The sequence below is a fragment of the Pseudophryne corroboree genome, chromosome 4 (genome assembly GCF_028390025.1).
Source record: "Pseudophryne corroboree isolate aPseCor3 chromosome 4, aPseCor3.hap2, whole genome shotgun sequence".
In the NCBI taxonomy this organism is placed as follows: Eukaryota; Metazoa; Chordata; class Amphibia; order Anura; family Myobatrachidae; genus Pseudophryne; species Pseudophryne corroboree.
Genome location: NC_086447.1, coordinates 32,246,785 through 32,274,775, shown reverse-complemented (window position 1 = coordinate 32,274,775; position 27,991 = coordinate 32,246,785). Strand labels below are relative to the sequence as shown.

The following is a 27,991-nucleotide window of genomic DNA, read 5'->3' as shown; positions in this document are numbered from 1 at the left end:
CCCACTAGGGCCAGGATGTGATAGGAATCTTCCCCTAGGGTGGCACGTTTGCACAGAAGGTAGCACTAGCTATTCTCAGGGATCCTGCAGATAGTGTGCACATTCTAGTACGCTACTCAGACCGGCGATTATGTCGGCATGGGTTTATAGCGCGGTGGCAGCGTGGACAGGTACCTTATCGGCAGAGATTGAGACCCTAGTAGGCATATAGATATATATATATATATATGTATATATAGAGATATATATATATTGAAGATGCTGTCTTAAGAGATAGGTATATATATATATATATATATATATATATAAAACATGCCCAAAGAGACATGAGTATACTGGGTCCTAGAATCAAAGCTATGTCGATTTCTGCTTGACGTGTCCTGTAGAATAAGCAATGGAACAGCTAGTTCCCAAGGAAGTCCTCCCCGAACTCTGCAAAAAAATCCACTGCATGTCGCTGGAGCTCCACAGGCGGAGCTAGGCCCGGTGGGGGCACGCTTTCGTAAGTTCAACCACAAGTGGGTTCACTCCCTATTAGATCCCTGGGCAATAGATGTTGTGTCTCCGGGATATGAGCTGGATTTGGAGAAGATGCCTCCTCACTGACGGCCCTGCCGGCTTCCCCCTGCGAGAGGGTAACAGGGTTAACTGCAATTCACAAGTTGTATATTCAGCAGGTGGTGGTCAAGGTTCCCTTCCTTCGACAAGGAGGGGGTTATTATTCCACCAGGTTGTAGTCCCGAAACCGGAAGGTTAGGTCAGACCCATATTGAATTTAAAATCCCTGAACATATACCTGGAAAGGTTCAAGTGCAAGATGAAATCGCTAAGAGCGGTCATTGCAAGCCTAAAAAAGGGGGAGATTTTATGGTGACTCGGGGCAAAAGGGATGCATACCTTCGTGTCCCCATTTATCCGCCTAATCAGGCGTACCTCAGAATTGCGGTACAGAATTGTCATTACCAATTTCTGACGTGGCCGTTTGGTCTCTCCACGGCCCTGAGAATATTCACCAAGGTAATGGCGGATATGATTGTGCTCCTGCGGAAGCAAGGTGTCACTATTATCACGTACTTGGACGATTTCCTCATAAAAGCGAGATCAAGAGAGCAGTTGCTGGAATGCGTATCACTTTCTCTGGAAGTGTAACGGAAACACGGCTGGATTCTATATATTCCAAAGTCGCAGTTGGTTCTTACAGCTCATCTGCCTCTTCTAGGCATGATCCTAGACACAGACCAGAAAAAGGTTTATCTCCCGATAGAGAGAGCTCAGGAGCTCGTGACACTGGTCAGGAATCTATTAAAACCAAAACAGGTGTCAGTGCATCACTGCACTCGAGTCCTGGGAAGGAGGGTGGCATCATATGAGGCCATTCCCTTCGGCAGGTTCCATACCTTCCAATGGGACTTACTGGACAAGTGGTCCGGATCACATCTTCGGATGCATCGGTTAATCACCCTATCCCCCAGAGCAAGGGTGTCTCTACTGTGGTGACTGCAGAGTGCTCACCTTCTCGAAGGTCGCAGATTCGGCATTCAGGACTGGGTCCTGGTGACCACGGATGCAAGCCTCCGAGGGTGGGGGGCAGTCACACAGGGAAGAAATTTCCAAGGGCTGTGGTCAAGGCAGGAGACTTGCCTTCACATCAATATCCTGGAACTAAGGGCCATATACAACGCCCTAAGTCAAGCGGAGACCCTGCTTCGCGACCAACCGGTTCTGATCCAGTCAGACAAGATCACCGCAGTGGCTCATGTGAACCGCCAGGGCGGCACAAGGAGCTGGGTGGCGATGGTAGAAGCCACCAGAATTATTTTCTGGGCGGAGAATCACGTAAGCACACTGTCAGCAGTGTTCATTCCGGGAGTGGACAACTGGGAAGCAGACTTCCTCAGCAGGCACGACCTCCACCCGGGAGAGTGGGGACTTCACCAAGAAGTCTTCACGCAGATTGCAAATCGACGGGAACTGCCACAGGTGGACATGATGACGTCCCGCCTCGACAAAAAGCTAAAATGGTATTGCGCCAGGTCAAGGGACCCTCAGGCGATAGCTGTGGACGCACTAGTAACACCGTGGGTGTTCCAGTCGGTCTATGTGTTTCGTCCTCTTCCTCTCATACCAAAGGTGCTGAGAATTGTAAGAAAAAGAGGAGTGAGAACAATACTCATTGTTCCGGATTGGCCATGAAGGACTTGGTACCCGGAACTGCAAGAAATGCTCACAGAGGACCCATGGCCTCTGCCTCTCAGACAGGACCTGTTGCAACAAGGGCCCTGTCTGTTCCAAGACTTACAGCGGCTGCGTTTGACGGCATGGCGGTTGAACGCCGGATCCTAGCGGAAAAAGGCATTCCGGATGAAGTTATTCCTACGCTGATAAAGGCTAGGAAGGACGTGACAGCAAAGCATTATCACCGTATATGGCGAAAATATGTGCTTGGTGTGAGGCCAGGAAGGCCCTACAGAAGAATTCCAGCTGGGTCGATTCCTGCACTTCCTACAGTCAGGAGTGACTATGGGCCTAAAATTAGGGTCCATAAAGGTCCAGATTTCGGCCCTATCCATTTTCTTTAAAAAAGAACTGGCTTCACTGCCTGAGGTTCAGACGTTTGTTAAGGGAGTGCTGCATATTCAGCGCCCTTTTGTGCCACCAGTGGCACTTTGGGATCTTAACGTGGTGTTGGGTTTCCTGAAATCCCACTGGTTTGAGACACTTAGGACTGTGGAGCTAAAGTATCTCACGTGGAAAGTGGTCATGCTGTTGGCCTTAGCTTCGGCTAGGCGTGTGTCAGAATTGGCGGCTTTGTCATGTAAAAGCCCCTATCTGGTTTTCCATATGGATAGGGCAGAATTGCGAACTCGTCCGCAGTTTCTGCCAAAGGTGGTGTCATCTTTTCATTTGAACCAACCCATTGTGGTGCCTGCGGCTACTCGTGACTTGGAGGATTCCAAGTTGCTTGATGTAGTCAGGGCTTTGAAGATCTATGTTGCCAGGACGGCTGGAGTCAGGAAAACTGACTCGCTGTTTATCCTGTATGCATCCAACAAAGTGGGTGCTCCTGCTTCAAAGCAGACTATTGCTCGCTGGATCTGTAGTACGATTCAGCAGGCTCATTCTGCGGCTGGATTGCCGCATCCAAAATCAGTGAAAGCCCATTCCACAAGGAAGGTGGGCTCTTCTTGGGCGGCTGCCCGAGGGGTCTCGGCATTACAGCTTTGCCGAGCTGCTACTTGGTCGGGTTCAAACACATTTGCAAAATTCTACAAGTTTGATACCCTGGCTGAGGAGGACCTTGTGTTTGCCCATTCGGTGCTGCAGAGTCATCCGCACTCTCCCGCCCGTTTGGGAGCTTTGGTATAATCCCCATGGTCTTTACGGAGTCCCCAGCATCCACTAGGACGTTAGAGAAAATAAGATTTTACTCACCGGTAAATCTATTTCTCGTAGTCCGTAGTGGATGCTGGGCGCCCATCCCAAGTGCGGACTTTCTGCAATACTTGTATATAGTTATTGCTTAACTAAGGGTTATTTTATGGTTGCATCAGGTTTATCGGATGCTCTGTTTATGGTTATGTAGCATCGGTTGAGTGATGCTCAGTTGTTGTTCATACTGTTAACTGGGTAAGTTTATCACAAGTTGTACAGTGTGATTGGTGTGGCTGGTATGAGTCTTACCCTGGATTCCAAAATCCTTTCCTTGTAATGTCAGCTCTTCCGGGCACAGTTTCCTTAACTGAGGTCTGGAGGAGGGGCATAGAGAGAGGAGCCAGTGCACACCAGATAGTACTAAATCTTTCTTTAGAGTACCCAGTCTCCTGCGGAGCCCGCTATTCCCCATGGTCCTTACGGAGTCCCCAGCATCCACTACGGACTACGAGAAATAGATTTACCGGTGAGTAAAATCTTATTTTTCTCTCTGTTATTCCTAACGACGCAGGCGTCGGAGGTGGGTATCAGAGTAGATACGGAACGGTTGAAGTTCTGTGTGTTCCTGTGGAAAGAGGTCTGAGGATCCGGAGTCGGATCAGATTTGCAGTGACAATCTATCGATATGTTCCGTTGATGAAGAAGATCGGTGCGGCCTAAGAGGCCTTTTAGGTGAGCAGGTCAAAGGCCAGAGTGGTTCTCACGGGACCAGTTGGAAATGTGGTCCGGGTCTCACCTGCACAGGCGCCGGAATATAATCCTGAAGACCAGGTTTTCGCTCCTGTGGTGTCGGCTCAGTTCTCACCTCCTAGAGGGACGAAGGTTCGGAATACAGGATGAGATCCTGGTGTCCATGCATGCAGATCTCCGAGACTGGGGAGCAGTCCGTCCAAGGGAAGTTTTTCCAGAGGAAAAGGTCGAGCTGGGAAGCTTGTCTAAAATAAGCTTTCTTGAATTAAAAGCTATTTTCAGTGAACATATGCTTCATGATCTGCCCGTGTTAATTCTGTCGGACGACTTGACAGCAGTGGTGTAAGTAAGCCACTAGAGCAGAACAGGGAGCAAAGCGGCAATGGCAGATGCCCCAAAAGGTTTCCCACTGGGTGGAATGACTGGTAAACGCTATATTGGCGGCCTTCGTTCCGGATGTGAGCGTCGGAGAAATTGATTCCTCTGCAGGCGCGATCTCCATCCGGGAGAAATACGATCGTCATCGAGAGGTTTTCGCTGAAGCGACAAGTCGTGGAGGAGTGCCTCCATTGGACATGTTGACGTCTCGCCTCAACGAGAAATCTCAGAGATATTGTTCCAGGTCAGAAGACACTCGAGCTATAGCAGTGGATGTCCTCGGAACACCTTGGATGTTTTCAATTGGTCTATGTGTCCCCTACGTTTTCGCTCTTCTGAAGGCGTAAAACGTATGAAGAACAAAGGTTCAGGCGATCCTCATTGTTGCGGTCTAAATGAGCAGGGCTTAGTATCCAGTGCTTCAGGATTTACTCATAGAAGATCCCTGGCCTCTTCCTCTACGTGGGGAATTGTTACAACAAGGTCCGGGCGTGTATCAAAACTTACCACGGCTGCGTTTGACGGCGTGGCGGTTGAATGACATATCCTCACCAGAAAAGGTATTCCCAGTGAAGTCATTTCCACACCTCTTCTGGCTAGAAAAGAAGTAACGGCAGAGCCTTACCTCCGTGTTTGCGGAAAATGTGTGTCTTGGTGTGAATCCAAGAAGGCTATTATGGAAATTTTCAGCTGGGTCGTTCTTCTCCATTCTTTGCAGACAGGTGTGAGGGCAGGCCTACAGTTAGGCTCCATTTCAGTACGGTTTTGGCCTTGTAAAATTTCTTTCGAGAAAGAAGTGGCAACCTTTCCGGAAGTTCTGACCTTCGTGGAAGGAGTATTGCACATCCAACCTCCATTTGTGCCCCATTGGCACCGGGGGACCTTGACGTGGTGTTGCGTTTTCTTGTGTCAAGATGTTGGAACCTTTATGACAGGTTGTGTTAAAGTTTCTCTCTTGGAGAGTGGTCATACTTTTGGCTTTGGCGCCCACAGGGCGGATGTCGGAAGTAGCGGCTGGGTCTCACAAGAGCCCCTGTTTGATCTTCCAGGTGGATAGAGCGGAATTGAGAACTTGGATAATAGTTCTGAAAAAAGTGGTTTCGGTGTTTCGCAGAAACCTGCCTATTTGATGCCTGGGGTTGCTTAAGCATTGGCTGATTCAAGGTCTCTCGATGTAGTCAGGGCTTTGAATATTTAGGTCGCCAATTTGGCTCAGATTGGGGAAACAGAGGCTCTGTTTGTTCGGTATGCCCCATCATGTGATACGATTCAGCGTGCTCGTTCTACGGCTGGATTGCCGTTACCGAAGTCGGTGGCGACCCATTCTACTAGGTAGATGGGCTTTTCTTGGGCGGATGCCCGAGGAATCTCGCTGGTTCAATTTAGCCGAGCGGATACTTGGTCGGGTTCAAACACTTTGGCTAAGCTATACAAGTTTGATACCCTGGCTGATGGGGACCTCATGTTTGCTCAATCGGTGCCGCAGAGTCGTCCGCTCTCTCCCGCCCGGTCTGGGGCTTTGGTATAATCCCCATGGTCCTTACGGAGTCCCCAGCATCCTCTAGGACGTATGAGAAAATAGGATTTTTATACCTACCGGTAAATTCTTTTCTCTTAGTCCGTAGAGGATGCTGGGCGCCCGTCCCAGTGCGTACTGTGTCTGCAGTTATTGGTTCTGGTTACACTCTTGTGGTGTTTCTTTTCTGTCAGGCTGTTGCTGACGTTGTGCATGCCATGGCATGCGTTGTCTTATTATTGGTTGTGTTGACACACTAGTTGTGTTACATATTCTCTCAGCATGTGGCTGTGTATTGTTCATGCTGTGGGCTGGTATTTTTTTGAATGCCATGTTCTGCGGTATGTTCATGGTGTGAGCTGGTATGATGCTCATCGTGTTTATAAATTCTTTCCTCGAAATGTCCGTCTCCCTGGGCACAGTTTTCCCATCTCCATCTGCACATTGTACACCAGAGGGGATAGTCCTACGTGTCCCCGCACGTCACTGCGTCACAGTCATTACTGTCCCCACACGTCACTGCATCACAGTCATCACTGTCCCCTCACATCACTGCGTCACAGTGATCACTGTCACCTCACGTCACCGTGTCAGTCATTACTATCACCTCACGTCACTGCATCACCGTCATTACTGACCCCTCACGTCACTGCGTCACAGTCATTACTGTCCCCTCACGTCACTGCGTCACAGTCATTACTGACCCCTCACGTCACTGCGTCCCTGTCATTACTGTCCCCACACGTCACTGCATCACCGTCATTACTGACCCCTCACGTCACTGCGTCCCTATCATTACTGTCCCCTCACGTCACTGCATCACCGTCATTACTGACCCCTCACATCACTGCGTCCCTATCATTACTGAACCCTCACGTCACTGCATCACCGTCATTACTGACCCCTCACGTCACTGCGTCCCTGTCATTACTGAACCCTCACGTCACTGCATCACCGTCATTACTGACCCCTCACATCACTGCGTCCCTATCATTACTGAACCCTCACGTCACTGCATCACCGTCATTACTGACCCCTCACATCACTGCGTCCCTATCATTACTGAACCCTCACGTCACTGCATCACCGTCATTACTGACCCCTCACATCACTGCGTCCCTATCATTACTGTCCCCACACGTCACTGCATCACCGTCATTACTGACCCCTCACGTCACTGCGTCCCTGTCATTACTTTCCACACACATCACTGCATCACCGTCATTACTGACCCCTCAAGTCACTGCGTCCCTATCATTACTGTCCCCACACGTCACTGCATCACAGTCATCACTGTCCCCTCACATCACTGCGTCACAGTGATCACTGTCACCTCACGTCACCGTGTCAGTCATTACTATCACCTCACGTTACTGTGTCACAGTCATTACTGTCCCCTCACGTCACTGCGTCCCTGTCATTACTGTCCCCACACATCACTGCATCACCGTCATTACTGACCCCTCACGTCACTGCGTCCCTATCATTACTGTCCCCACACGTCACTGCATCACAGTCATTACTGTCCCCACACGTCATTATGTTACAGTCATTGATGTCCCTTTATGTCACTGTGTCACAGTCATTACTGTCCCCTCACGTCACTATGTCCCGTACACTTACTCCACTCCTCTACCAGATCACCCTCCAGCTGTTAGGCTCCTCCCTTTAGAGTGTTAGCTCATGGTCAGGTCCCTCATGTTCTTCACCTTGCACTATCCCATGAATGACATTTATTGAGTACTGACAGGTTATAGAACCGGGGAGGGGGGGTGGGATTTGGGGGTCACTTAGGGAACTGAATAAAGATTACACATTATATATTACAAATGTGACTCATGTGTCCTGTTTAGTGGAATCTTGAGCACAAGAGCTGTTTATCTAGCGACATTGTGGAACAAAGTTGTATCATGTCTGACCAGGGCTGCCGTCATTCATTTTGGTCATTCACTTTATTGTATCCTGTCATGGCAGCTGGCTCCTCAGTCATGGCAGCTGGCTCCTCAGTCACGGCAGCTGGCTCCTCAGTCATGGCAGCTGGCTCCTCAGTCACGGTAGCTGGCTCCTCAGTCACGGCAGCTGGCTCCTCAGTCACGGTAGCTGGCTCCTCAGTCACGGCAGCTGGCTCCTCAGTCACGGCAGCTGGCTCCTCAGTCACGGTAGCTGGCTCCTCAGTCACGGTAGCTGGCTCCTCAGTCACGGCAGCTGGCTCCTCAGTCACGGCAGCTGGCTCCTCAGTCACGGCAGCTGGCTCCTCAGTCACGGCAGCTGGCTCCTCAGTCACGGCAGCTGGCTCCTCAGTCAGTGCAGCTGGGCTCCTCAGTCACGGCAGCTGGCTCCTCAGTCACGGTAGCTGGCTCCTCAGTCACGGTAGCTGGCTCCTCAGTCACGGCAGCTGGCTCCTCAGTCACGGCAGCTGGCTCCTCAGTCACGGCAGCTGGCTCCTCAGTCACGGCAGCTGGCTCCTCAGTCAGTGCAGCTGGCTCCTCAGTCACGGCAGCTGGCTCCTCAGTCACGGTAGCTGGCTCCTCAGTCACGGCAGCTGGCTCCTCAGTCACGGCAGCTGGCTCCTCAGTCACGGCAGCTGGCTCCTCAGTCACGGCAGTTGGCTCAGTCACGGCAGTTGGCTCCTCAGTCAGTGCAGTTGGCTCCTCAGTCAGTGCAGCTGGCTCCTCAGTCAGTGCAGCTGGCTCCTCAGTCAGTGCAGCTGGCTCCTCAGTCATGGCAGCTGGCTCCTCAGTCATGGCAGCTGGCTCCTCAGTCATGGCAGCTGGCTCCTCAGTCAGTGCAGTTGGCTCCTCAGTCATGGCAGCTGGCTCCTCAGTCATGGCAGCTGGCTCCTCAGTCATGGCAGCTGGCTCCTCAGTCATGGCAGCTGGCTCCTCAGTCAGTGCAGTTGGCTCCTCAGTCATGGCAGCTGGCTCCTCAGTCATGGCAGCTGGCTCCTCAGTCATGGCAGCTGGCTCCTCAGTCACGGCAGCTGGCTCCTCAGTCAGTGCAGTTGGCTCCTCAGTCATGGCAGCTGGCTCCTCAGTCATGGCAGCTGGCTCCTCAGTCAGTGCAGTTGGCTCCTCAGTCATGGCAGCTGGCTCCTCAGTCAGTGCAGTTGGCTCCTCAGTCATGGCAGCTGGCTCTTCAGTCATGGCAACTGGCTCCTCAGTCAGTGCAGCTGGCTCCTCAGTCAGTGCAGCTGGCTCCTCAGTCAGTTCCCATGCCATATTAGGGTTCTGGCATTATAGATGATTTGCTCCACTGCCAGGCCATGTGTCTAGTGTTAGCTATACAGTTACTGGTGTTATAAGCTGTGGTCATTCCTATGTACATGTCACCAGCCCCGCCAGCTCTTCATGCCCCGGGCACAGTTTTCATGGCAGGGTAAGGGGCGTGTCTGGTTCCCATGGTAGGGGGTGGGGTCGTGTCTGATTCCCATGGTAGATGTGGGGGGCGTGTCTGATTCCCATGGTAGGGGTGAGGGGCGTGTCTGATTCCCATGGTAGATGTGAGGGGCGTGTCTGATTCCCATGGTAGGGGCGAGAAGCGTGTCTGATTCCCATGGTAGGGGTGAGGGGCGTGTCTGATTCCCATGGTAGGTGTGGGGGGCGTGTCTGATTCCCATGGTAGGGGTGGGGGGCGTGTCTGATTCCCATGGTAGGGGTGGGGGGGCGTGTCTGATTCCCATGGTAGGGGCGAGAAGCGTGTCTGATTCCCATGGTAGGGGTGAGGGGCGTGTCTGATTCCCATAATAGGTGTGGGGTGTGTGTCTGATTCCCATGGTAGATGTTGGGGGCGTGTCTGATTCCCATGGTAGGGGTGGGGGGCGTGTCTGATACCCGTGGTGGGGGCGAGAAGCGTGTCTGATTCCCATGGTAGGGGCGAGAAGCGTGTCTGATTCCCATGGTAGGGGCGAGAAGCGTGTCTGATTCCCATGGTAGGGGCGAGAAGCGTCTCTGATTCCCATGGTAGGGGTGAGAAGCGTGTCTGATTCCCATGGTGGGGGCGAGAAGCGTGTCTGATTCCCATGGTAGGGGTGAGAAGCGTGTCTGATTCCCATGGTAGGGGTGAGAAGCATGTCTGATTCCCATGGTGGGGGCGAGAAGCGTGTCTGATTCCCATGGTGGGGGCGAGAAGCGTGTCTGATTCCCATGGTAGGGGTGAGAAGCGTGTCTGATTCCCATGGTAGGGGCGAGAAGCGTGTCCGATTCCCATGGTGGGGGCGAGAAGCGTGTCTGATTCCCATGGTGGGGGCGAGAAGCGTGTCTGATTCCCATGGTGGGGGCGAGAAGCGTGTCTGATTCCCATGGTGGGGGCGAGAAGCAGGTCTGATTCCCATGGTGGGGGCGAGAAGCGTGTCTGATTCCCATGGTAGGGGCGAGAAGCGTGTCTGATTCCCATGGTAGGGGCGAGAAGCGTGTCTGATTCCCATGGTAGATGTGGGGGGCGTGTCTGGTTCCCATGGTAGGTATAGGGGGAGTGTCTGGTTCCCATGGTAGATATAGGGGGCGTGTCTGGTTTCCGTGGTAGGCGTAGGGGGGAGTGTGTCTAATTCTCTCATGGTGGAAGGAGGGGACATCTCTGATTCTCACATTTGTAGGGGAAGCAACACTGAGGGGGAGCATGGAGTACGTGACGTGTACGGCACTGAGGGGAAGCATGGAGTACGTGACGTGTACGGCACTGAGGGTGGAGCACAGAGTATGTCACATGTACGGCACTGAGGGCGGAGCACAGAGTATGTCACATGTACGGCACTGAGGGCGGAGCACAGAGTATGTCACATGTACGGCACTGAGGGCGGAGCACAGAGTATGTCACATGTACGGCACTGAGGGCGGAGCATAGAATACGTGACGTGTACGGCACTGAGGGCGGAGCACAGAGTATGTCACATGTATGGCACTGAGGGCGGAGCATAGAATACGTGACGTGTACGGCACTGAGGGTGGAGCACAGAATACGTGACGTGTACGGCACTGAGGGCGGAGTATAGAGTATGTGACGTGTACAGCACTGAGGGCGGAGTATAGAGTATGTGACGTGTACGGCGCTGAGGGTGGAGTATAGAGTACGTCACGTGTACGGTGCTGAAGGCGGGGTATAGAGTACATCACGTGTGTGGCGCTGAGGGTGGAGTATAGAGTATGTGACGTGTACGGCGCTGAGGGTGGGGTATAGAGTATGTGACGTGTACGGCGCTGAGGGTGGAGTATAGAGTATGTGACGTGTACGGCGCTGAGGGTGGAGTATAGAGTATGTGACGTGTACGGCGCTGAGGGTGGAGTATAGAGTATGTGACGTGTACGGCGCTGAGGGTGGAGTATAGAGTATGTGACGTGTACGGCGCTGAGGGCGGAGTATAGAGTACATCACGTGTATGGTGCTGAAGGCGGGGTATAGAGATTATCACCACGCACAGTAACATGTATGGTTTTTGGGGCACTGGAATGTTACATTTGGGTGTATTTATTATTATATATTTTTGGTATATTCTGCAGTCAAGATAAATGCATCAAAATTTCCGAAGCATTTCACCAGCTGGTTTTACAGAGACTTGGAAGAGTAATATAGAGACTGATTACATATAACGCACCTTCCTGTCTGATCGGTTGTGTATACTGATGGCCGGTGAGGCGTTGTTGGCACCGCCATGTGTGGGAATAGGTGGAGCATCGGGTCTGGGTTGGCAGCTACTATTGGCAGTGTTGGGGAAATGTTGGTGTGTGGCTGTCGGTGACTTATCTTGTGTCCAGCTGTATATCATACGGTGGTGGTTTCCCTCATGCAGCGTTGTGCTATTGTTCTATACAGTTACACCCCTATATAGCAGCATTTGGTGGCTGAGGCTTAGTTATTGGAGGCTGACTGGCCTCCCTTTATTTCTCTGACGTCCTAGTGGATGCTGGGAACTCCGTAAGGACCATGGGGAATAGACGGGCTCCGCAGGAGACTGGGCACTCTAAAAGAAAGATTAGGTACTATCTGGTGTGCACTGGCTCCTCCCACTATGACCCTCCTCCAGACCTCAGTTAGATTTCTGTGCCCGGCCGAGCTGGATGCACACTAGGGGCTCTCCTGAGCTCCTAGAAAGAAAGTTTATTTTAGGTTTTTTATTTTACAGTGAGACCTGCTGGCAACATGCTCACTGCATCGAGGGACTAAGGGGAGAAGAAGCGAACCTACCTGCTTGCAGCTAGCTTGGGCTTCTTAGGCTACTGGACACCATTAGCTCCAGAGGGATCGACCGCAGGACCCGTCCTTGGTGTTCGTTCCCGGAGCCGCGCCGCCGTCCCCCTTACAGAGCCAGAAGCACGAAGATGGTCCGGAAAATCGGCGGCAGAAGACTTCAGTCTTCACCAAGGTAGCGCACAGCACTGCAGCTGTGCGCCATTGCTCCTCATACACACCTCACACTCCGGTCACTGATGGGTGCAGGGCGCTGGGGGGGGGGCGCCCTGAGCAGCAATAAAAACACCTTGGCTGGCAAAATAATCACAATATATAGCCCCAGAGGCTATATATGTGATAAATACCCCTGCCAGAATCCATAAAAAAGCGGGAGAAAAGTCCGCGAAAAAGGGGCGGAGCTATCTCCCTCAGCACTTTGGCGCCATTTTCTCTTCACAGTGCAGCTGGAAGACAGCTCCCCAGGCTCTCCCCTGTAGTTTTCAGGCTCAAAGGGTTAAAAAGAGAGGGGGGGCACTAAATTTAGGCGCAATATTGTATATACAAGCAGCTATTGGGAAAAATTCACTCAATATAGTGTTAATCCCTACATTATATAGCGCTCTGGTGTGTGCTGGCATACTCTCTCTCTGTCTCCCCAAAGGGCTTTGTGGGGTCCTGTCCTCAGTCAGAGCATTCCCTGTGTGTGTGCGGTGTGTCGGTACGGCTGTGTCGACACGTTTGATGAGGAGCCTTATGTGGTGGCAGAGCAGATGCCGATAAATGTGATGTCGCCCCCTGTGTGGCCGACACCAGAGTGGATGGATAGGTGGAAGGTATAAACCGACAGTGTCAACTCCTTACATAAAAGGCTGGATGACGTAACAGTTGTGGGACAGCCGGCTTCTCAGCCCGCGCCTGCCCAGGCGTCTCAAAGGCCATCAGGGGCTCAAAAACGCCCGCTCCCTCAGATGGCAGACACAGATGTCGACACGGAGTCTGACTCCAGTGTCGACGAGGTTGAGACATATACACAATCCACTAGGAAGATCCGTTACATGATCCCGGCAATAAAAAATGTGTTACACATTTCTGACATTAACCCAAGTACCACTAAAAAAGGGTTTTATGTTTGGGGAGAAAAAGCAGGTAGTGTTTTGTTCCCCCATCAAATGAGTGAATGAAGTGTGTGAAAAAGCGTGGGTTCCCCCGATAAGAAACTGGTAATTTCTAAAAAGTTACTGATGGCGTACCCTTTCCCACCAGAGGATAAGTTACGCTGGGAGATATCCCCTAGGGTGGATAAGGCGCTCACACGTTTGTCAAAAAAGGTGGCACTGCCGTCTTAGGATACGGCCACTTTGAAGATACCTGCTGATAAAAAGCAGGAGGCTATCCTGAAGTCTGTATTTACACACTCAGGTACTAGACTGAGACCTGCAGATAGTGCTGCTGCAGCGTGGTCTGTGACCCTGTCAAACAGGGATACTATTTTGCGAACATAAGAGCATATTAAAGACGTCGTCTTATATATGAGGGATGCACAGAGGGATATTTTGCCGGCTGGCATCCAGAATTAATGCAATGTCCATTCTGTCAGGAGGGTATTAGAGACCCGACACTGGACAGGTGATGCTGACTTTAAAAGGCACATAGAGATTATGCCTTATAAGGGTGAGGAATTGTTTGGGGATGGTCTCTGGGACCTCGTATCCACAGCAACAGCTGGGAAGAATTTTTTTTACCTCCGGTTTCCTCACAGCCTAAGAAAGCACTGTATTATCAGGTACAGTCCTTTCGGCTTCAGAAAAGCAAGCGGGTCAAAGGCGCTTCCTTTCTGCACAGAGACGAGGGAAGAGGGAAAAAGCTGCACCAGTCAGCCAGTTCCCAGAATCAAAATTCTTCCCCCGCTTCCTCTGAGTCCACCGCATGACGCGGGGGCTCCACAGGCGTAGCCAGGTACGGTGGGGGGCCGCCTCAAAAATTTCAGCGATCAGTGGGCTCGCTCACAGGTGGATCCCTGGATCCTTCAAGTAGTATCTCAGGGGTACAAGCTGGAATTCGAGGCGTCTCCCCCCCCGCCGTTTCCTCAAATCTGCCTTGCCGACAACTCCCTCAGGCAGGGAGGCTGTGCTAGAGGCAATTCACAAGCTGTATTCCCAGCAGGTGATAGTCAAGGTGCCCCTACTTCAACAAGGACGGGGTTACTATTCCACACTGTTTGTGGTACCGAAACCGGACGGTTCGGTGAGACCCATTTTAAATTTGAAATCCTTGAACACATACATAAAAAAATTCAAGTTCAAGATGGAATCGCTCAGGGCGGTTATTGCAAGCCTGGAGGAGGGGGATTACATGGTATCCCTGGACATCAAGGATGCTTACCTACATGTCCCCATTTACCATCCTCACCAGGAGTACCTCAGATTTGTGGTACAGGATTGCCATTACCAATTCCAAACACTGCCGTTTGGACTGTCCACGGCACCGAGGGTCTTTACCAAGGTAATGGCAGAAATGATGATACTCCTTCGAAAAAAGGGAGTTTTAATTATCCCGTACTTGGACGATCTCCTTATAAAGGCGAGGTCCAAGGAGCAGTTGTTGGTCGGAGTAGCACTATCTCGGGAAGTGCTACAACAGCATGGATGGATTCTAAACATTCCAAAGTCACAGCTGGTTCCTACCACATGCCTACTGTTCCTGGGGATGGTTCTGGACACAGAACAGAAAAAAGTGTTTCTCCCGCAGGAGAAAGCCAAGGAGCTGTCATCATCTCTAGTAAGAGACCTCCTGAAACCAAAACAGGTATCGGTGCATCACTGCACACGAGTCCTGGGAAAAATGGTAGCTTCTTACGAAGCAATTCCATTCGGCAGGTTCCATGCAAGAACCTTTCAGTGGGACCTCTTGGACAAGTGGTCGGGATCGCATCTTCAGATGCATCGGCTGATAACCCTGTCTCCAAGGACCAGGGTATCACTACTGTGGTGGCTGCAGAGTGCTCATCTTCAAGAGGGCCGCAGATGCGGCATACAGGACTGGGTCCTGGTAACCACGGATGCCAGCCTTCGAGGCTGGGGGGCAGTCACACAGGGAAGAAATTTCCAAGGACTTTGGTCAAGTCAGGAGTCGTCCCTACACATAAATATTCTGGAACTGAGGGCCATTTACAATGCCCTAAGTCTGGCAAGGCCTCTGCTTCAAAACCAGCCGGTACTGATCCAATCAGACAACATCACGGCAGTCGCCCATGTAAACCGACAGGGCGGCACAAGAAGCAGGATGGCGATGGCAGAAGCCACAAGGATTCTCCGATGGGCGGAAAATCACATCTTAGCACTGTCAGCAGTGTTCATTCTGGGAGTGGACAACTGGGAAGCAGACTTCCTCAGCAGACACGACCTACACCCGGGAGAGTGGGGACTTCATCCAGAAGTCTTCCAACTGTTGGTAAACCGTTGGGAAAGGCCACAGGTGGACATGATGGCGTCCCGCCTAAACAAAAAACTAGATATTGCGCCAGGTCAAGGGACCCTCAGGCAATAGCCGTGGACGCTCTAGTGACACCGTGGGTTTACCAGTCGGTTTATGTATTCCCTCCTCTGCCTCTCATACCAAAGGTACTGAGAATAATAAGAAAACGAGGAGTAAGAACGATACTCGTGGTTCCGGATTGGCCAAGAAGAGCTTGGTACCCAGAACTTCAAGAAATGATATCAGAGGACCCATGGCCTCTACCGCTCAGACAGGATCTGCTACAGCAGGGGCCCTGTCTGTTCCAAGACCTACCGCGGCTGCGTTTGACGGCATGGCGGTTGAATTCCGGATCCTAAAGGAAAAGGGCATTCCGGAGGAAGTCATGCCTACGCTGATAAAAGCCAGGAAAGAAGTAACCGCAAACCATTATCACCGTATTTGGCGAAAATATGTTGCGTGGTGTGAGGCCAGGAAGGCCCCAACAGAGGAATTTCAGCTGGGTCGTTTTCTGCACTTCCTACAGTCGGGAGTGACTATGGGCCTAAAATTGGGTTCCATTAAGGTCCAGATTTCGGCTCTGTCGATTTTCTTCCAGAAAGAACTGGCTTCACTGCCTGGAGTTCAGACATTTGTAAAGGGAGTGCTACATATTCAGCCCCCTTTTGTGCCTCCTGTGGCACCTTGGGATCTCAACGTGGTGTTGAGTTTCCTGAAATCACATTGGTTTGAGCCACTTAAAACTGTGGATTTGAAATATCTCACGTGGAAAGTGGTCATGTTATTGGCCTTGGCTTCGGCCAGGCGTGTGTCAGAATTGGCGGCTTTGTCATGTAAAAGCCCTTATCTGATTTTCCATATGGATAGGGCAGAATTGAGGACTCGTCCCCAGTTTCTCCCTAAGGTGGTATCAGCTTTTCACTTGAACCAACCTATTGTAGTGCCTGCGGCTACTAGGGACTTGGAAGATTCCAAGTTACTGGACATAGCCAGGGCCTTAAAAATGTATATTTCCAGGATGGCTGGAGTCAGGAAAACTGACTCGCTTTTTATCCTCTATGCACCCAACAAAATAGGTGCTCCTGCTTCTAAGCAGACTATTGCTCGCTGAATTTGTAGCACAATTCAGCTGGCGCATTCTGCGGCTGGATTGCCGCATCCTAAATCAGTAAAAGCCCATTCCACGAGGAAAGTGGGCTCATCTTGGGCGGCTGCCCGAGGGGTCTCGGCTTTACAACTTTGCCGAGCTGCAACTTGGTCAGGGGCAAACACGTTTGCTAAATTCTACAAATTTAATACCCTGGCTGAGGAGGACCTTGAGTTCTCTCATTCGGTGCTGCAGAGTGATCCGCACTCTCCCGCCCGTTTGGGAGCTTTGGTATAATCCCCATGGTCCTTACGGAGTTCCCAGCATCCACTAGGACGTCAGAGAAAATAAGATTTTACTCACCGGTAAATCTATTTCTCGTAGTCCGTAGTGGATGCTGGGCGCCCATCCCAAGTGCGGATTGTCTGCAATACTTGTATATAGTTATTGCCTAACTAAAGGTTATTGTTGAGCCATCTGTTGAGAGGCTCAGTTATATTTCATACTGTTAAGTGGGTATAGTATCACGAGTTATACGGTGTGATTGGTGTGGCTGGTATGAGTCTTACCCGGGATTCAAAATCCTTCCTTATTGTGTCAGCTCTTCCGGGCACAGTATCCTAACTGAGGTCTGGAGGAGGGTCATAGTGGGAGGAGCCAGTGCACACCAGATAGTACCTAATCTTTCTTTTAGAGTGCCCAGTCTCCTGCGGAGCCCGTCTATTCCCCATGGTCCTTACGGAGTTCCCAGCATCCACTACGGACTACGAGAAATAGATTTACCGGTGAGTAAAATCTTATTTTTCATGGCCTTCTGGGGGTATTCCCTTTTATTCTACAACAAGCTCTGTGTTTGCCAGGAACAGCTTCTGGCGGTAACCATAGCTGCATCTTGTCCATGGCCATCCCAGCATTCCCCCTAATGTGTCTCTTACCCAGGATGCTTTGCTGCATGAAATAACATTATAGCACATTTCATGTTTGGTTTAATAATTGAACTTTCATTCTTCTTTCAGCCCAGCACGCCCACTAACGAACATGAATGATGCCATGGTCACTCATATCTCTTCCGGTGCACCCACACCCACTAAAAGGTATATTCCCGCCACACACCTTACCTGGTACAACACTATACTATACCTGTAATGTTATATGTATCTGAGGAATATCCCATGTGTAGGTCTGTGTATAACTGTGCACTCTGCCCCAGCCTGCACTCAGATACGCCAACCTGACGCAGGTGGGCGGTCGTGACGTGGGTTTTACTAAAATTTTCACCACAAATATTATTAGAATGGCGCTCTATCATTCGCCAGACACTTAAATCACACTTACAAGATCCACAGTTATTACAGACATGTACCTTGGGCCTTTTCCAGGCATGTGGATTCTTGGACCACAAAGAGAACGCTGATACATTTTAAGATTCATTGAGAAATATCTCCAGAGTTAAGTTATACAGAAAAACAGGTGTATACAAGCAAAACATACACTTATGATTTGCGCAGGTTGTCTTCAAAGAAAGAAAATAAAGTCAGAAAACCTAAAATAATCTTACGCTGAGGTTTCAGGTCATCTGAGTGTATGTAGGGAGACCACAGAAAGCAGAAGATGGGATCACTTCCTAGCGTGAAGCTTCTCCCATGAAAGTGAACGCTCAGCAGTGTGTCTTGATAAGTGATGTAGTTTCACAAGACCTCCTTCCTTAGTAGCCCCCGTCCTCCAGGTTGCAAGCTCCTTTGCTCTCCCAAGGCATGTCTAAATGCCAATCAGGTGTCTCCAGGGACCGCTAAGCTCGTATATCTGTATTGCTTAAGCGACCTGGCTGAGTAGTTCCCAGTGGAGTCACGTTATTATGACCAATGTCTAATAGCCGGAGTAACCGGTGTGTGCGGCACGGACAGCAGCTAGACCGGCTGAACTGTCATGTTAGACACACGTCTGGTAGCCCCCAGGTACATTGTGACGGTGAGCTGCTCCAGTGTAGCGTGTCGGTCGGCCCTCACACACTTTCTAGTCGACGGTCACCTCTCACATCAGTGACACGTGGTGCTCTGCAGTTTCCACGTCGGTTATTGGCAATGCTGCCATTTGTCCAGACACGATGCACCTTCACCGCAGCAGCACGCGGACAGGTCACACACTGCGCTGTGTCAGAGATACTGCCGCCCGTGGCCCGAAAGCTGATAATCATCAACTCGAATAAATCAACCCATGACAGCAACGAGCGATATGTGTGCAGACGGCACACCTTATATACCCGCCAAACCAGCGCACGACACGTGACGTACTTCATAGTCTATGCACTGCCGACATCACATGGTCATAATAATGTGACTTGTGACAGGAGAGCTGGCACTCTATAGGCCACAGCAGGGTCACCCCCGTTGTGAAAGCAAACACTGACCCTGGCATCCCAAGTATCAAAAGGATTCTAGTGACACTCCAGTACAGTCCAGCAACGGCTTATACAGGGCAGACACAGTCCTGAGCCAAGCCGACATTTATCACATATACATAATCCCTGTACTGATCACAGGCCGGCTACTATGCATACTGTCATGTCTTGTGACTATGAGGAATCGCCATAATTCATGGCAACGCCACAACTGTATAATGTATCTGTGTAATATCAGCACCATGATATATGATAGAACAGGCAGGGTATAGTCAGAGTATAAGGGTATATGTTTCTCTTATGTCCTAGAGGATGCTGGGGTCCATATTAGTACCATGGGGTATAGACGGGTCCACCATTAGCCATTGGCACTTTAAGAGTTTGACAGTGTGGGCTGGCTCCTCCCTCTGTGCCCCTCCTACCAGACTCTGTTTAGAAAATGTGCCCGAGGAGCCAGTCACAGCTAGGGGAGCTCTATAGAGCTTCTCTGGTAAAAGGTTTTTTTTTAGAGTTTTTTATTTTACAGGGAGGCTGCTGGCAACAGGCTCCCTGCAGCGAGCAGTGTCCGCCCTGCGGGCTCTGAGCCACTGTCTCCGCTGACTGGACACTGAGCTCCAGAGGGGATAGATCGCTCCCCACCGCAGGGGAACGCTCACCCCGGTAGCATGCCGCCGCCCCCTTGCAGAACTGAAGTGTGGCGAGTGAGTCATCGACTCCCTAGCAAGCGGGGGGTCGGTGTGAAGATGGCGGCTACAGGGTAGGAAGCGCAGTACTGACTGCGCTCCGGGGGCTTAGCGGTACATGCTGCGGCACTGTGAGGGACGCCCTGATTCGGTGCCTTAACCCTACACTGACCAGAAAGCCTGTTGGGGTCCTCGGATCTCAGCCAGCAGAAAATCCTCAGGCCAGTATAATCTTGGAAGAGCGGGAAGACGGCACCATTAAGGGGGCGGAGCTTCTCCTCAGAGCTGACCCAGCAGCGTTCAACGCCATTTTCCTGCCTGCAGCTCACTGCCAGTGGATGCACAGGTCCCTCCAGAACACCTCCAGCTATCTGTACGGTACCAGGGGGTTGTAGACGGGACGGGAGGCTGTGTATAGACTGTGTCACCTATTAAGGGATGCAGTCAGCGCTGGTTTAGGGTCTCATTATACCTGTAATAGCGCTGTGTGTGGGTTGGCTCCAATCTCTGTATCTCTCTGCCATTCTTGGGAGGTAAACTCTGTCTGCCCTGTACCCTGTGTGTATGTGGCAACCATGTCTAGAGACTCTGTCTCATATGCTGCAGAGGATACATCTTCTCAGGAAGATCCCATCCCATGTAATCAGGATTGCACTGTTGTAGCGCAGATCCCAGCTAGAGAACCGGAGTGGTTAGCCTCTCTTAAGGGGGTTATTTCTCAGATTTCTGAAAGGGTTGCAAGGACTGAGCATGCTACTCAGGTATTGCAGTCCTCTATGGCGGTATGGTCTGATACTGTTCCCTCGGGACCCCCTGCGGTACATTCTCAAAAACGTGCTCTTGCCCAAATTACGCAGGATGACACGGATACCGATTCTGACACGGCAGACGGTGATGGGGATGTGTCGAGGGGGTCGGCATCACTTGCTAAAGGGTTGCAGTTGATGATTGAGGCCATGCGGGATGTGTTACATATTTCTGACACAGCTCCTGAGCAGGTTGAGGAGGCTTTTTTCACAGACAGTAAGAAAGCCCCTCTCACCTTCCCTGCTTCTAAGGAATTAAATGCCATTTTTTTGAAAAGGCCTGGGAAATCCCAGAGAAAAAATTCCAGATCCCTAAAAGGGTTGCTTTTCCCTTCCCGGAGGACGATAGAAAAAATGGGAGTCCCCGCCTATAGTTGACGCCTCTGTCTCCAGGCTGTCAAAACAGGTGGTTTTGCCTGTCCCGGGATCTACCGCGTTGAAAGACCCGGCGGAACGCAAGGTGGATACTACGCTCAAATCCATATACACGGCTTCAGGGGCGATACTGCGGCCTACTATTGCCTGTGCATGGATTTCAAAAGCTATAGCAAAGTGGTCAATCACTCTGCGGGAGGACTTGACTACGATGGATAAAGGTGACGTTGATTTGTTTTTACGTAACATACAGGATTCTGCAGGGTTTCTGATGGAGGGGGTCATTCCGAGTTGTTCGCTCGCAAGCTGCTTTTAGCAGCTTTGCACACGCTAAGCCGCCGCCTACTGGGAGTGAATCTTGGCTTCTTAAAATTGCGAACGAAAGATTGGCAGAATTGCGATAAGACATCTCTGTGCAGTTTCTGAGTAGCTCGAGACTTACTCGGCATCTGCGATCAGTTCAGTGCTTGTCGTTCCTGGTTTGACGTCACAAACACACCCAGCGTTCGCCCAGACACTCCTCCGTTTCTCCAGCCACTCCCGCGTTTTTCCCAGAAACGGCAGCGTTTTTTCACACACACCCATAAAATGGCCAGTTTCCGCCCAGAAACACCCACTTCCTGTCAATCACATTACGATCACCAGAACGAAGAAAAAACCTTGTAATGCCGTGAGTAAAATACCTAACTGCATAGCAAATTTACTTGGCGCAGTGCGGACATTGCGCATGCGCACTAAGCGGAAAATCGCTGCGATGCGAAGAAATTTACCGAGCGAACAACTCGGAATGACCCCCCGAATCCATTAAGGATCTGGTTCCATGGCTGCGGGGATCTCCTCCATGTCCGTCTCGGTTCGCAGGGGTCTCTGGCTCCGCCAATGGTCTGCGGACGCGGAATCCAGGAAAAGTGTGGAGAACCTACCCTATACAGGTCATGCTCTGTTTGGGGAGGCGCTGGATGCGTGGATTGCCACACCTACAGCGGGTAAGTCTCCTTTTCTCCCCTCAGCTGCACCGGCTACGAAGAAGCCTTTTTCTGCCAACACGTCACAGTCCTTTCGGCCCACTAGGACTAAAAAGAACAAGCCCGGTCACACCTTCTTTAGAGGTGGTCGTGTCATATCCAAAAAGCCTGCTCCCGCAGTTTCCCAGGATCAGAAGCCTGCTTCTGGTGCATCAAAGTCCTCAGCATGACGGTGGACCGCACAGCCTGGAAGTAGGTCAGGTGGGAGCGAGAATCCGGCATTTCAGCCATGTATGGGTGTCGTATGGCCTGGATCTGGATACAGGATATTGTGTCCCGGGGGTACAGGCTGGAGTTTCAAACTCTCCCGCCTCACCGATTCTTCAAATCAGGCTTGCCGGCTTTGCCGGCAGACAGAGCAATTTTACTGGACGCTATCCGAAAATTGGTATTGTCAGAGGTCATTGTTCCAGTTCCACTTCATCAGTTGATCAAAGGTTACTATTCGAACCTTTTTGTGGTACCGAAGCCAGATGGTTCGGTCAGGCCAATTCTGAACTTGAAATCATTGAACCCTTATCTCAGGGACTTCAAATTCAAAATAGAGTCTCTGCAAGCGGTTATCTCAGGACTGATGGAGGGGGAGTTCCTGGTGTCCCTGGACATCAAGGATGCGTACCTCCACATTCCCATTTGTTCGCCGCATCAGGCTTATCTCAGGTTTGCACTGTTATACAATCACTATCAGTTTGAGGCACTGCCATTCGGTCTCTCCACAGCATCGAGGATCTTCACCAAGGTGATTGCAGAGATGATGGTTCTTCGCCGAAAGCAGGGGAAGAACATAATTCCATATCTGGATGACCTGCTGATCAAGGCATCGTCCAGGGGGAAGTTGTTAAGATCCATTGCTCTCACGACGCATCTGCTCAAGGAGCACGGTTGGATCCTGAACCTTCCAAAGTCTCATCTTGAGCCGACAAGGAGGCTCTCTTTCCTGGGGATGATCCTCGACACGGAGGTGCAGAGGGTGTTTCCACCAGTGGAGAAAGCGTTGGTGATTCAAACAATTGTCCGGGATGTCTTGAAGCCGGCCCGGGTATTGGTTCATCAGTGCATCCGCCTTCTGGGGAAGATGGTTGCCTCCTACGAGGCTCTGCAGTATGGAAGGTTTCATGCTCGGTCCTTTCAACTGGATCTCTTGGACCAGTGGTCGGGATCTCACCTACATATGCACCAGAGGATACGTCTGTCGCCGAAAGCAAGGATTTCGCTCCTCTGGTGGCTGCAACTACCTCACCTTCTGGAGGGCCGAAGGTTCGGGGTTCAGGACTGGATCCTTCTAACCACAGATGCAAGTCTAAGAGTTGGGGAGCAGTCGCTCAAGGGGAAACCTTCCAAAGAAGGTGGTCAAGTCAGGAATCCCTTCTTCCGATAAACATCCTGGAGCTAAGAGCCATATACAACGGCCTTCTTCAAGAAGCACACCTTCTACAGGATCGGGCTGTTCAGGTGCAGTCGGACAACGTGACAACAGTGGCCTACATAAACCGACAAGGCAGTACGAAGATCAGGGCTGCAATGTCAGAGGTGACAAGAATCCTCCTCTGGGCAGTAAGGCACGCTGTAGCGATGTCAGCAATCTTCATTCCGGGAGTAGACAACTGGGAAGCCGACTTCCTAAGCAGACACTATCTCCATCCAGGAGAGTGGGGCCTCCACCCGGAGGTGTTCAAGGAGGTAACCGGTTGGTGGGGGGGTTCCTCACATAGACATGATGGCCTCCCGCCTCAACAAGAAGCTGAGGAGGTACTGTTCCAGCTCGAGAGACCCACAGGCAGTGGATGCACTAGTAACGCCGTGGGTGGTCACGTCAGTGTATGTGTTCCCTCCACTTCCTCTTATCCCAAGAGTTCTACAACTTGTAAAAAGAACAAAGGTTCTGGCAATCCTCATTGCTCCGGACTGGCCAAGAAGGGCTTGGTACGCGGATCTGCTGGATCTACTGCTGGAAGATCCAAGGCCTCTGCCTCTTCGGGAGGATCTTCTACTACAGGGGCCGTTCGCTTATCAAGACTTACCACGGCTACATGTGACGGCATGGCGGTTGAGCGATCTTAGCTCGGAAGGGTATTCCGAGCGCTGTTATTCCTACCCTGATACAGGCTAGGAAGGGGGTAACGTCTAAACATTACCATCGCATTTGGAAAAAGTATGTGTCTTGGTGTGAATCCAAGAAGTTTCCTGCAGTGGAGTTTCAACTTGGACGGTTTCTGCTTTTCCTGCAAGCAGGTGTGGATTTAGGCCTGAGATTGGGCTCCATCAAGGTCCAGATTTCAGCCTTATCCATTTTCTTCCAGAAACAATTGGCTGTCCTCCCTAAGGTTCAGACCCTTTTGAAAGGGGTTCTTCACATACAGACCCCTTTTGTGGTGCCAACGGCAGCATGGGATCTTGATGTGGTGTTGCAGTTACTGCAATCATATTGGTTTGAGCCTCTACAGGAGGCTGAAATCAAGTTTATCACATGGAAGGCGGTCACTTTGTTGGACTTGGCTTCTGCTCGACGTGTGTCGGAATTGAGGGCTTTGTCCTGTAAAAGTCCCTATCTGGTCTTCCATGATGATAGGGCGGAACTCAGGACTCGTCCACAGTTCCTTCCTAAGGTTGTGTCGGCTTTTCATATCAACCAACCTATTGTGGTGCCAGTGGCTACTGACTCCTCAATTGCTTCAAAGGCCTTGGATGTTGTGAGGACTTTGAAGATTTATGTGAAGAAGACTGCTTGTCTCAGGAAATCTGACTCTCTGTCCTCTATGATCCCAAGATAATTGTGTTTCCTGCTTCTAAGCAGTCGATTTCTCACTGGACCAGGTTCACAATGCAGCATGCCTATTATACGGCAGGATTGCCGTGTCCAAAATCTGTTAAGGCCCACTCTACTCGTGAAGTGGGTTCTTCCTGGGCGAGCAGGTATTTGGTCTGGTTCGAACACGTTTGCGAAGTTTTAGAAGTTCGATACTTTGGCCTCTGATGACCTCAAGTTTGGTCTGCAGGAGCCTCCGCGCTCTCACTCCCATTTTGGGAGCTTTGGTACATCCCCATGGTACTAATATGGACCCCAGCATCCTCTAGAACGTAAGAGAAAATAGGATTTTAATTACCTACCGGTAAATCCTTTTCTCGTAGTCCGTAGAGGATGCTGGGTGCCCGCCCAGCGCTTCTTTATCCTGCAGTGGTAATTTGGTTCAGTACTGCCTGGTTCCTAGGTAAGTTCTGTGTTCGTTCCTGTTTCAGTACTGTTTCAGCTATTGCTCAATTCTCCGGCATGTTGGCCGGATTTGCCTTGTTATGTGTGAGCTGGTGTGAATCTCGCCACTATCTGTGTATAATCCTTCTCTCGAAGTATGTCGTCTCCTTGGGCACAGTTTCTAGACTGGGTCTGGTAGGAGGGGCATAGAGGGAGGAGCCAGCCCACACTGTTAAACTCTTAGTGCCAATGGCTCCTGGTGGACAGGTTTATACCCCATGGTACTAATATGGACCCCAGGATTCTCTACGGACTACGAGAAAAGGATTTACCGGTAGGTAATTAAAATCCTATTATTATCTCTGTAATATCAGCCCTGATATATGATATAACAGGCTGGGTATAGTCAGGGTAGAAGTGTATATGTATCAGTGTAATATCTGCCCTGATATATGGTATAGCCAGGGTATAACTATATATGTATCTGTGTAATATCAGCCCCATGATATATGATAATGCCACCACCCTGTTACCTCCCAGAAATGCCACCCCCCCGTTACCTCCCAGAAATGCCACCCCCCTGTTACCTCCCACACATGCCACCACCATCCCGTTACATCCCAGAAATGCCACCACCCTGTTACCTCCCAGAAATGCCACCACCCTGTTACCTCTCAGAAATACCACCACCCGGTTACCTCCCAGACATGCCACTACCCCGTTACCTCCCAGAAATGCCACCACCCTGTTACCTCCCAGACATGCCACCACCCTGTTACCACCCAGATATGCCACAACCCTGTTATCTCCCAGACATGCCACCATCTTGTTACCTCCCAGACATGCCACCACCCTGTTATCTCCCAGACATACCACCACCCTGTTACCTCCCAGAAATGCCAACATCCTATTACCTCCCAGACACGCCACCATCCTGTTACCACCCAGAAATGCCACAACCCTGTTACCTCCCAGAAATGCCACCACCCTGTTACCTCCCAGAAATGCCACCACCCTGTTACCTCCCAGAAATGCCACCACCCCGTTACCTCCCAGAAATGCCACCACCCTGTTACCTCTCGGAAATACCACCACCCTGTTACCTCCCAGAAATGCCACCACCCCGTTACCTCCCAGAAATGCCACCACCCTGTTACCTCTCGGAAATACCACCACCCTGTTACCTCCCAGAAATGCCACCACCCTGTTACCTCTCGGAAATACCACCACCATGTTACCTCCCAGAAATGCCACCACCCTGTTACCTCCCAGAAATGCCACCACCCTGTTACCTCCCAAACATGCCACCACCCTGTTACCTCCCAGAAATGCCACCACCCTGTTACCTCCCAGAAATGCCACCACCCTGTTACCTCCCAGACATGCCACCACCCTGTTACCACCCAGACATACCACCACCCTGTTACCTCCCAGACATACCACCACCTTGTTACCTCCCAGACATACCACCACCTTGTTACCTCCCAGACATACCACCACCCTGTTACCTCCCAGACATACCACCACCCTGTTACCTCCCAGACATGCCACCACCCTGTTGCATCCCAGACATACCACCACCCTGTTACCTCCCAGACATACCACCACCTTGTTACTTCCCAGACATACCACCACCCTGTTACCTCCCAGACATACCACCACCCTGCCTAGGGAGTGTGTATCCCACCTACCTTCCGCTGGTGTCATGCATATTGCTCATAACCCTCTATGCATCCGCCAGGCTCCCCGCTCATACTGCAGCCTGGCCTCTCACCTTCCCAGACATAGCAGCCCCTGGACTGGCCATACGTATACTGTGGGACAAGCTCAGTGTGGGCCACATTCAGGTATTCACATACGTTGTTGCCTTATTCCCCGCCACTCGCTATATAATTGCTGCACTTAGCTATATGCAATGCGCGTATATTACCCAGATGCCCCGGCTGCATTCTCACCCCTCTCTGCACCAATGGACCTTAAGCGGGAGGAGGCGTCTATATGTGTACAACACGCCAGATCTATGTACTCTGACATTATGAAGTGACGTGCCTGACAGTATTCTCCAGTGACCTTCATGTATTTCATCTCATGCTCCTGAAGGCTGTGGCCCCCGAGGGCCCCTGCTCTCCTCAGCCTGGTAACATTGTCTCTCATTTCTCGCTGCTTGTCACTAGGTTACACAGCAGTATGGACACGGCCAGCCGGGTACCAGACGAACACGCACTGATATCAGACTATGTGACGCGGCTTCGCACTGGGACACGGTTAGTTGTAGTCTAATCATTCGTCATTTTCAATAATAATTACAACTAATAACTACTATGCATTTTCCTTTGTACACACCACTAACATTACTGTATCTGAGGATAGAACCAAAGTGGTCCCTTGTGTCATTGGTGGCCTCCTCAGAGGCACAGCCTCGCTCCTCCCCCCATACTAGAGGCTGTATAGTGAGACTCACTGCTCTAGACACTTCCTGCCCTCTTTAGAGGCTCAGCCTCGCTCCTCCTCCATACTAGGGGCTGTATTGTGAGACTCACTGCTCTAGTCACTTGCTGATCTCCTCAGAGGCACAGCCTCGCTCCTCCCCCATACTAAGGCTGTATTATGAGATTCACTGCTCTAGTCACTTCCTGACCTCCTCAGAGGCACAGCCTCACTCTCCCCCCCCCCCCCCCCCCATACTAGAGGCTGTATTATGAGACTCACTGCTCCAGTCACTTCCTGGCCTCCTCAGAGGCACAGCCTCGCTCCTCCTCCCATACTAGAGGCTGT

General features: G+C 51.1%; 1 protein-coding gene across 1 annotated transcript in view; it reads left to right on the top strand.

Annotated features, from left to right (window-relative positions):
- The window catches only part of DTNB (dystrobrevin beta), a 258,375-nt gene that overhangs the window by 143,284 nt on the left and 87,100 nt on the right, over positions 1-27,991 (top strand). The window contains exons 10-11 of the mRNA XM_063919158.1: positions 17,756-17,833; positions 27,391-27,487. Of these exons, the coding sequence (XP_063775228.1) occupies positions 17,756-17,833; positions 27,391-27,487 (175 nt within the window). The remainder of the gene's footprint in view (positions 1-17,755; positions 17,834-27,390; positions 27,488-27,991) is intronic.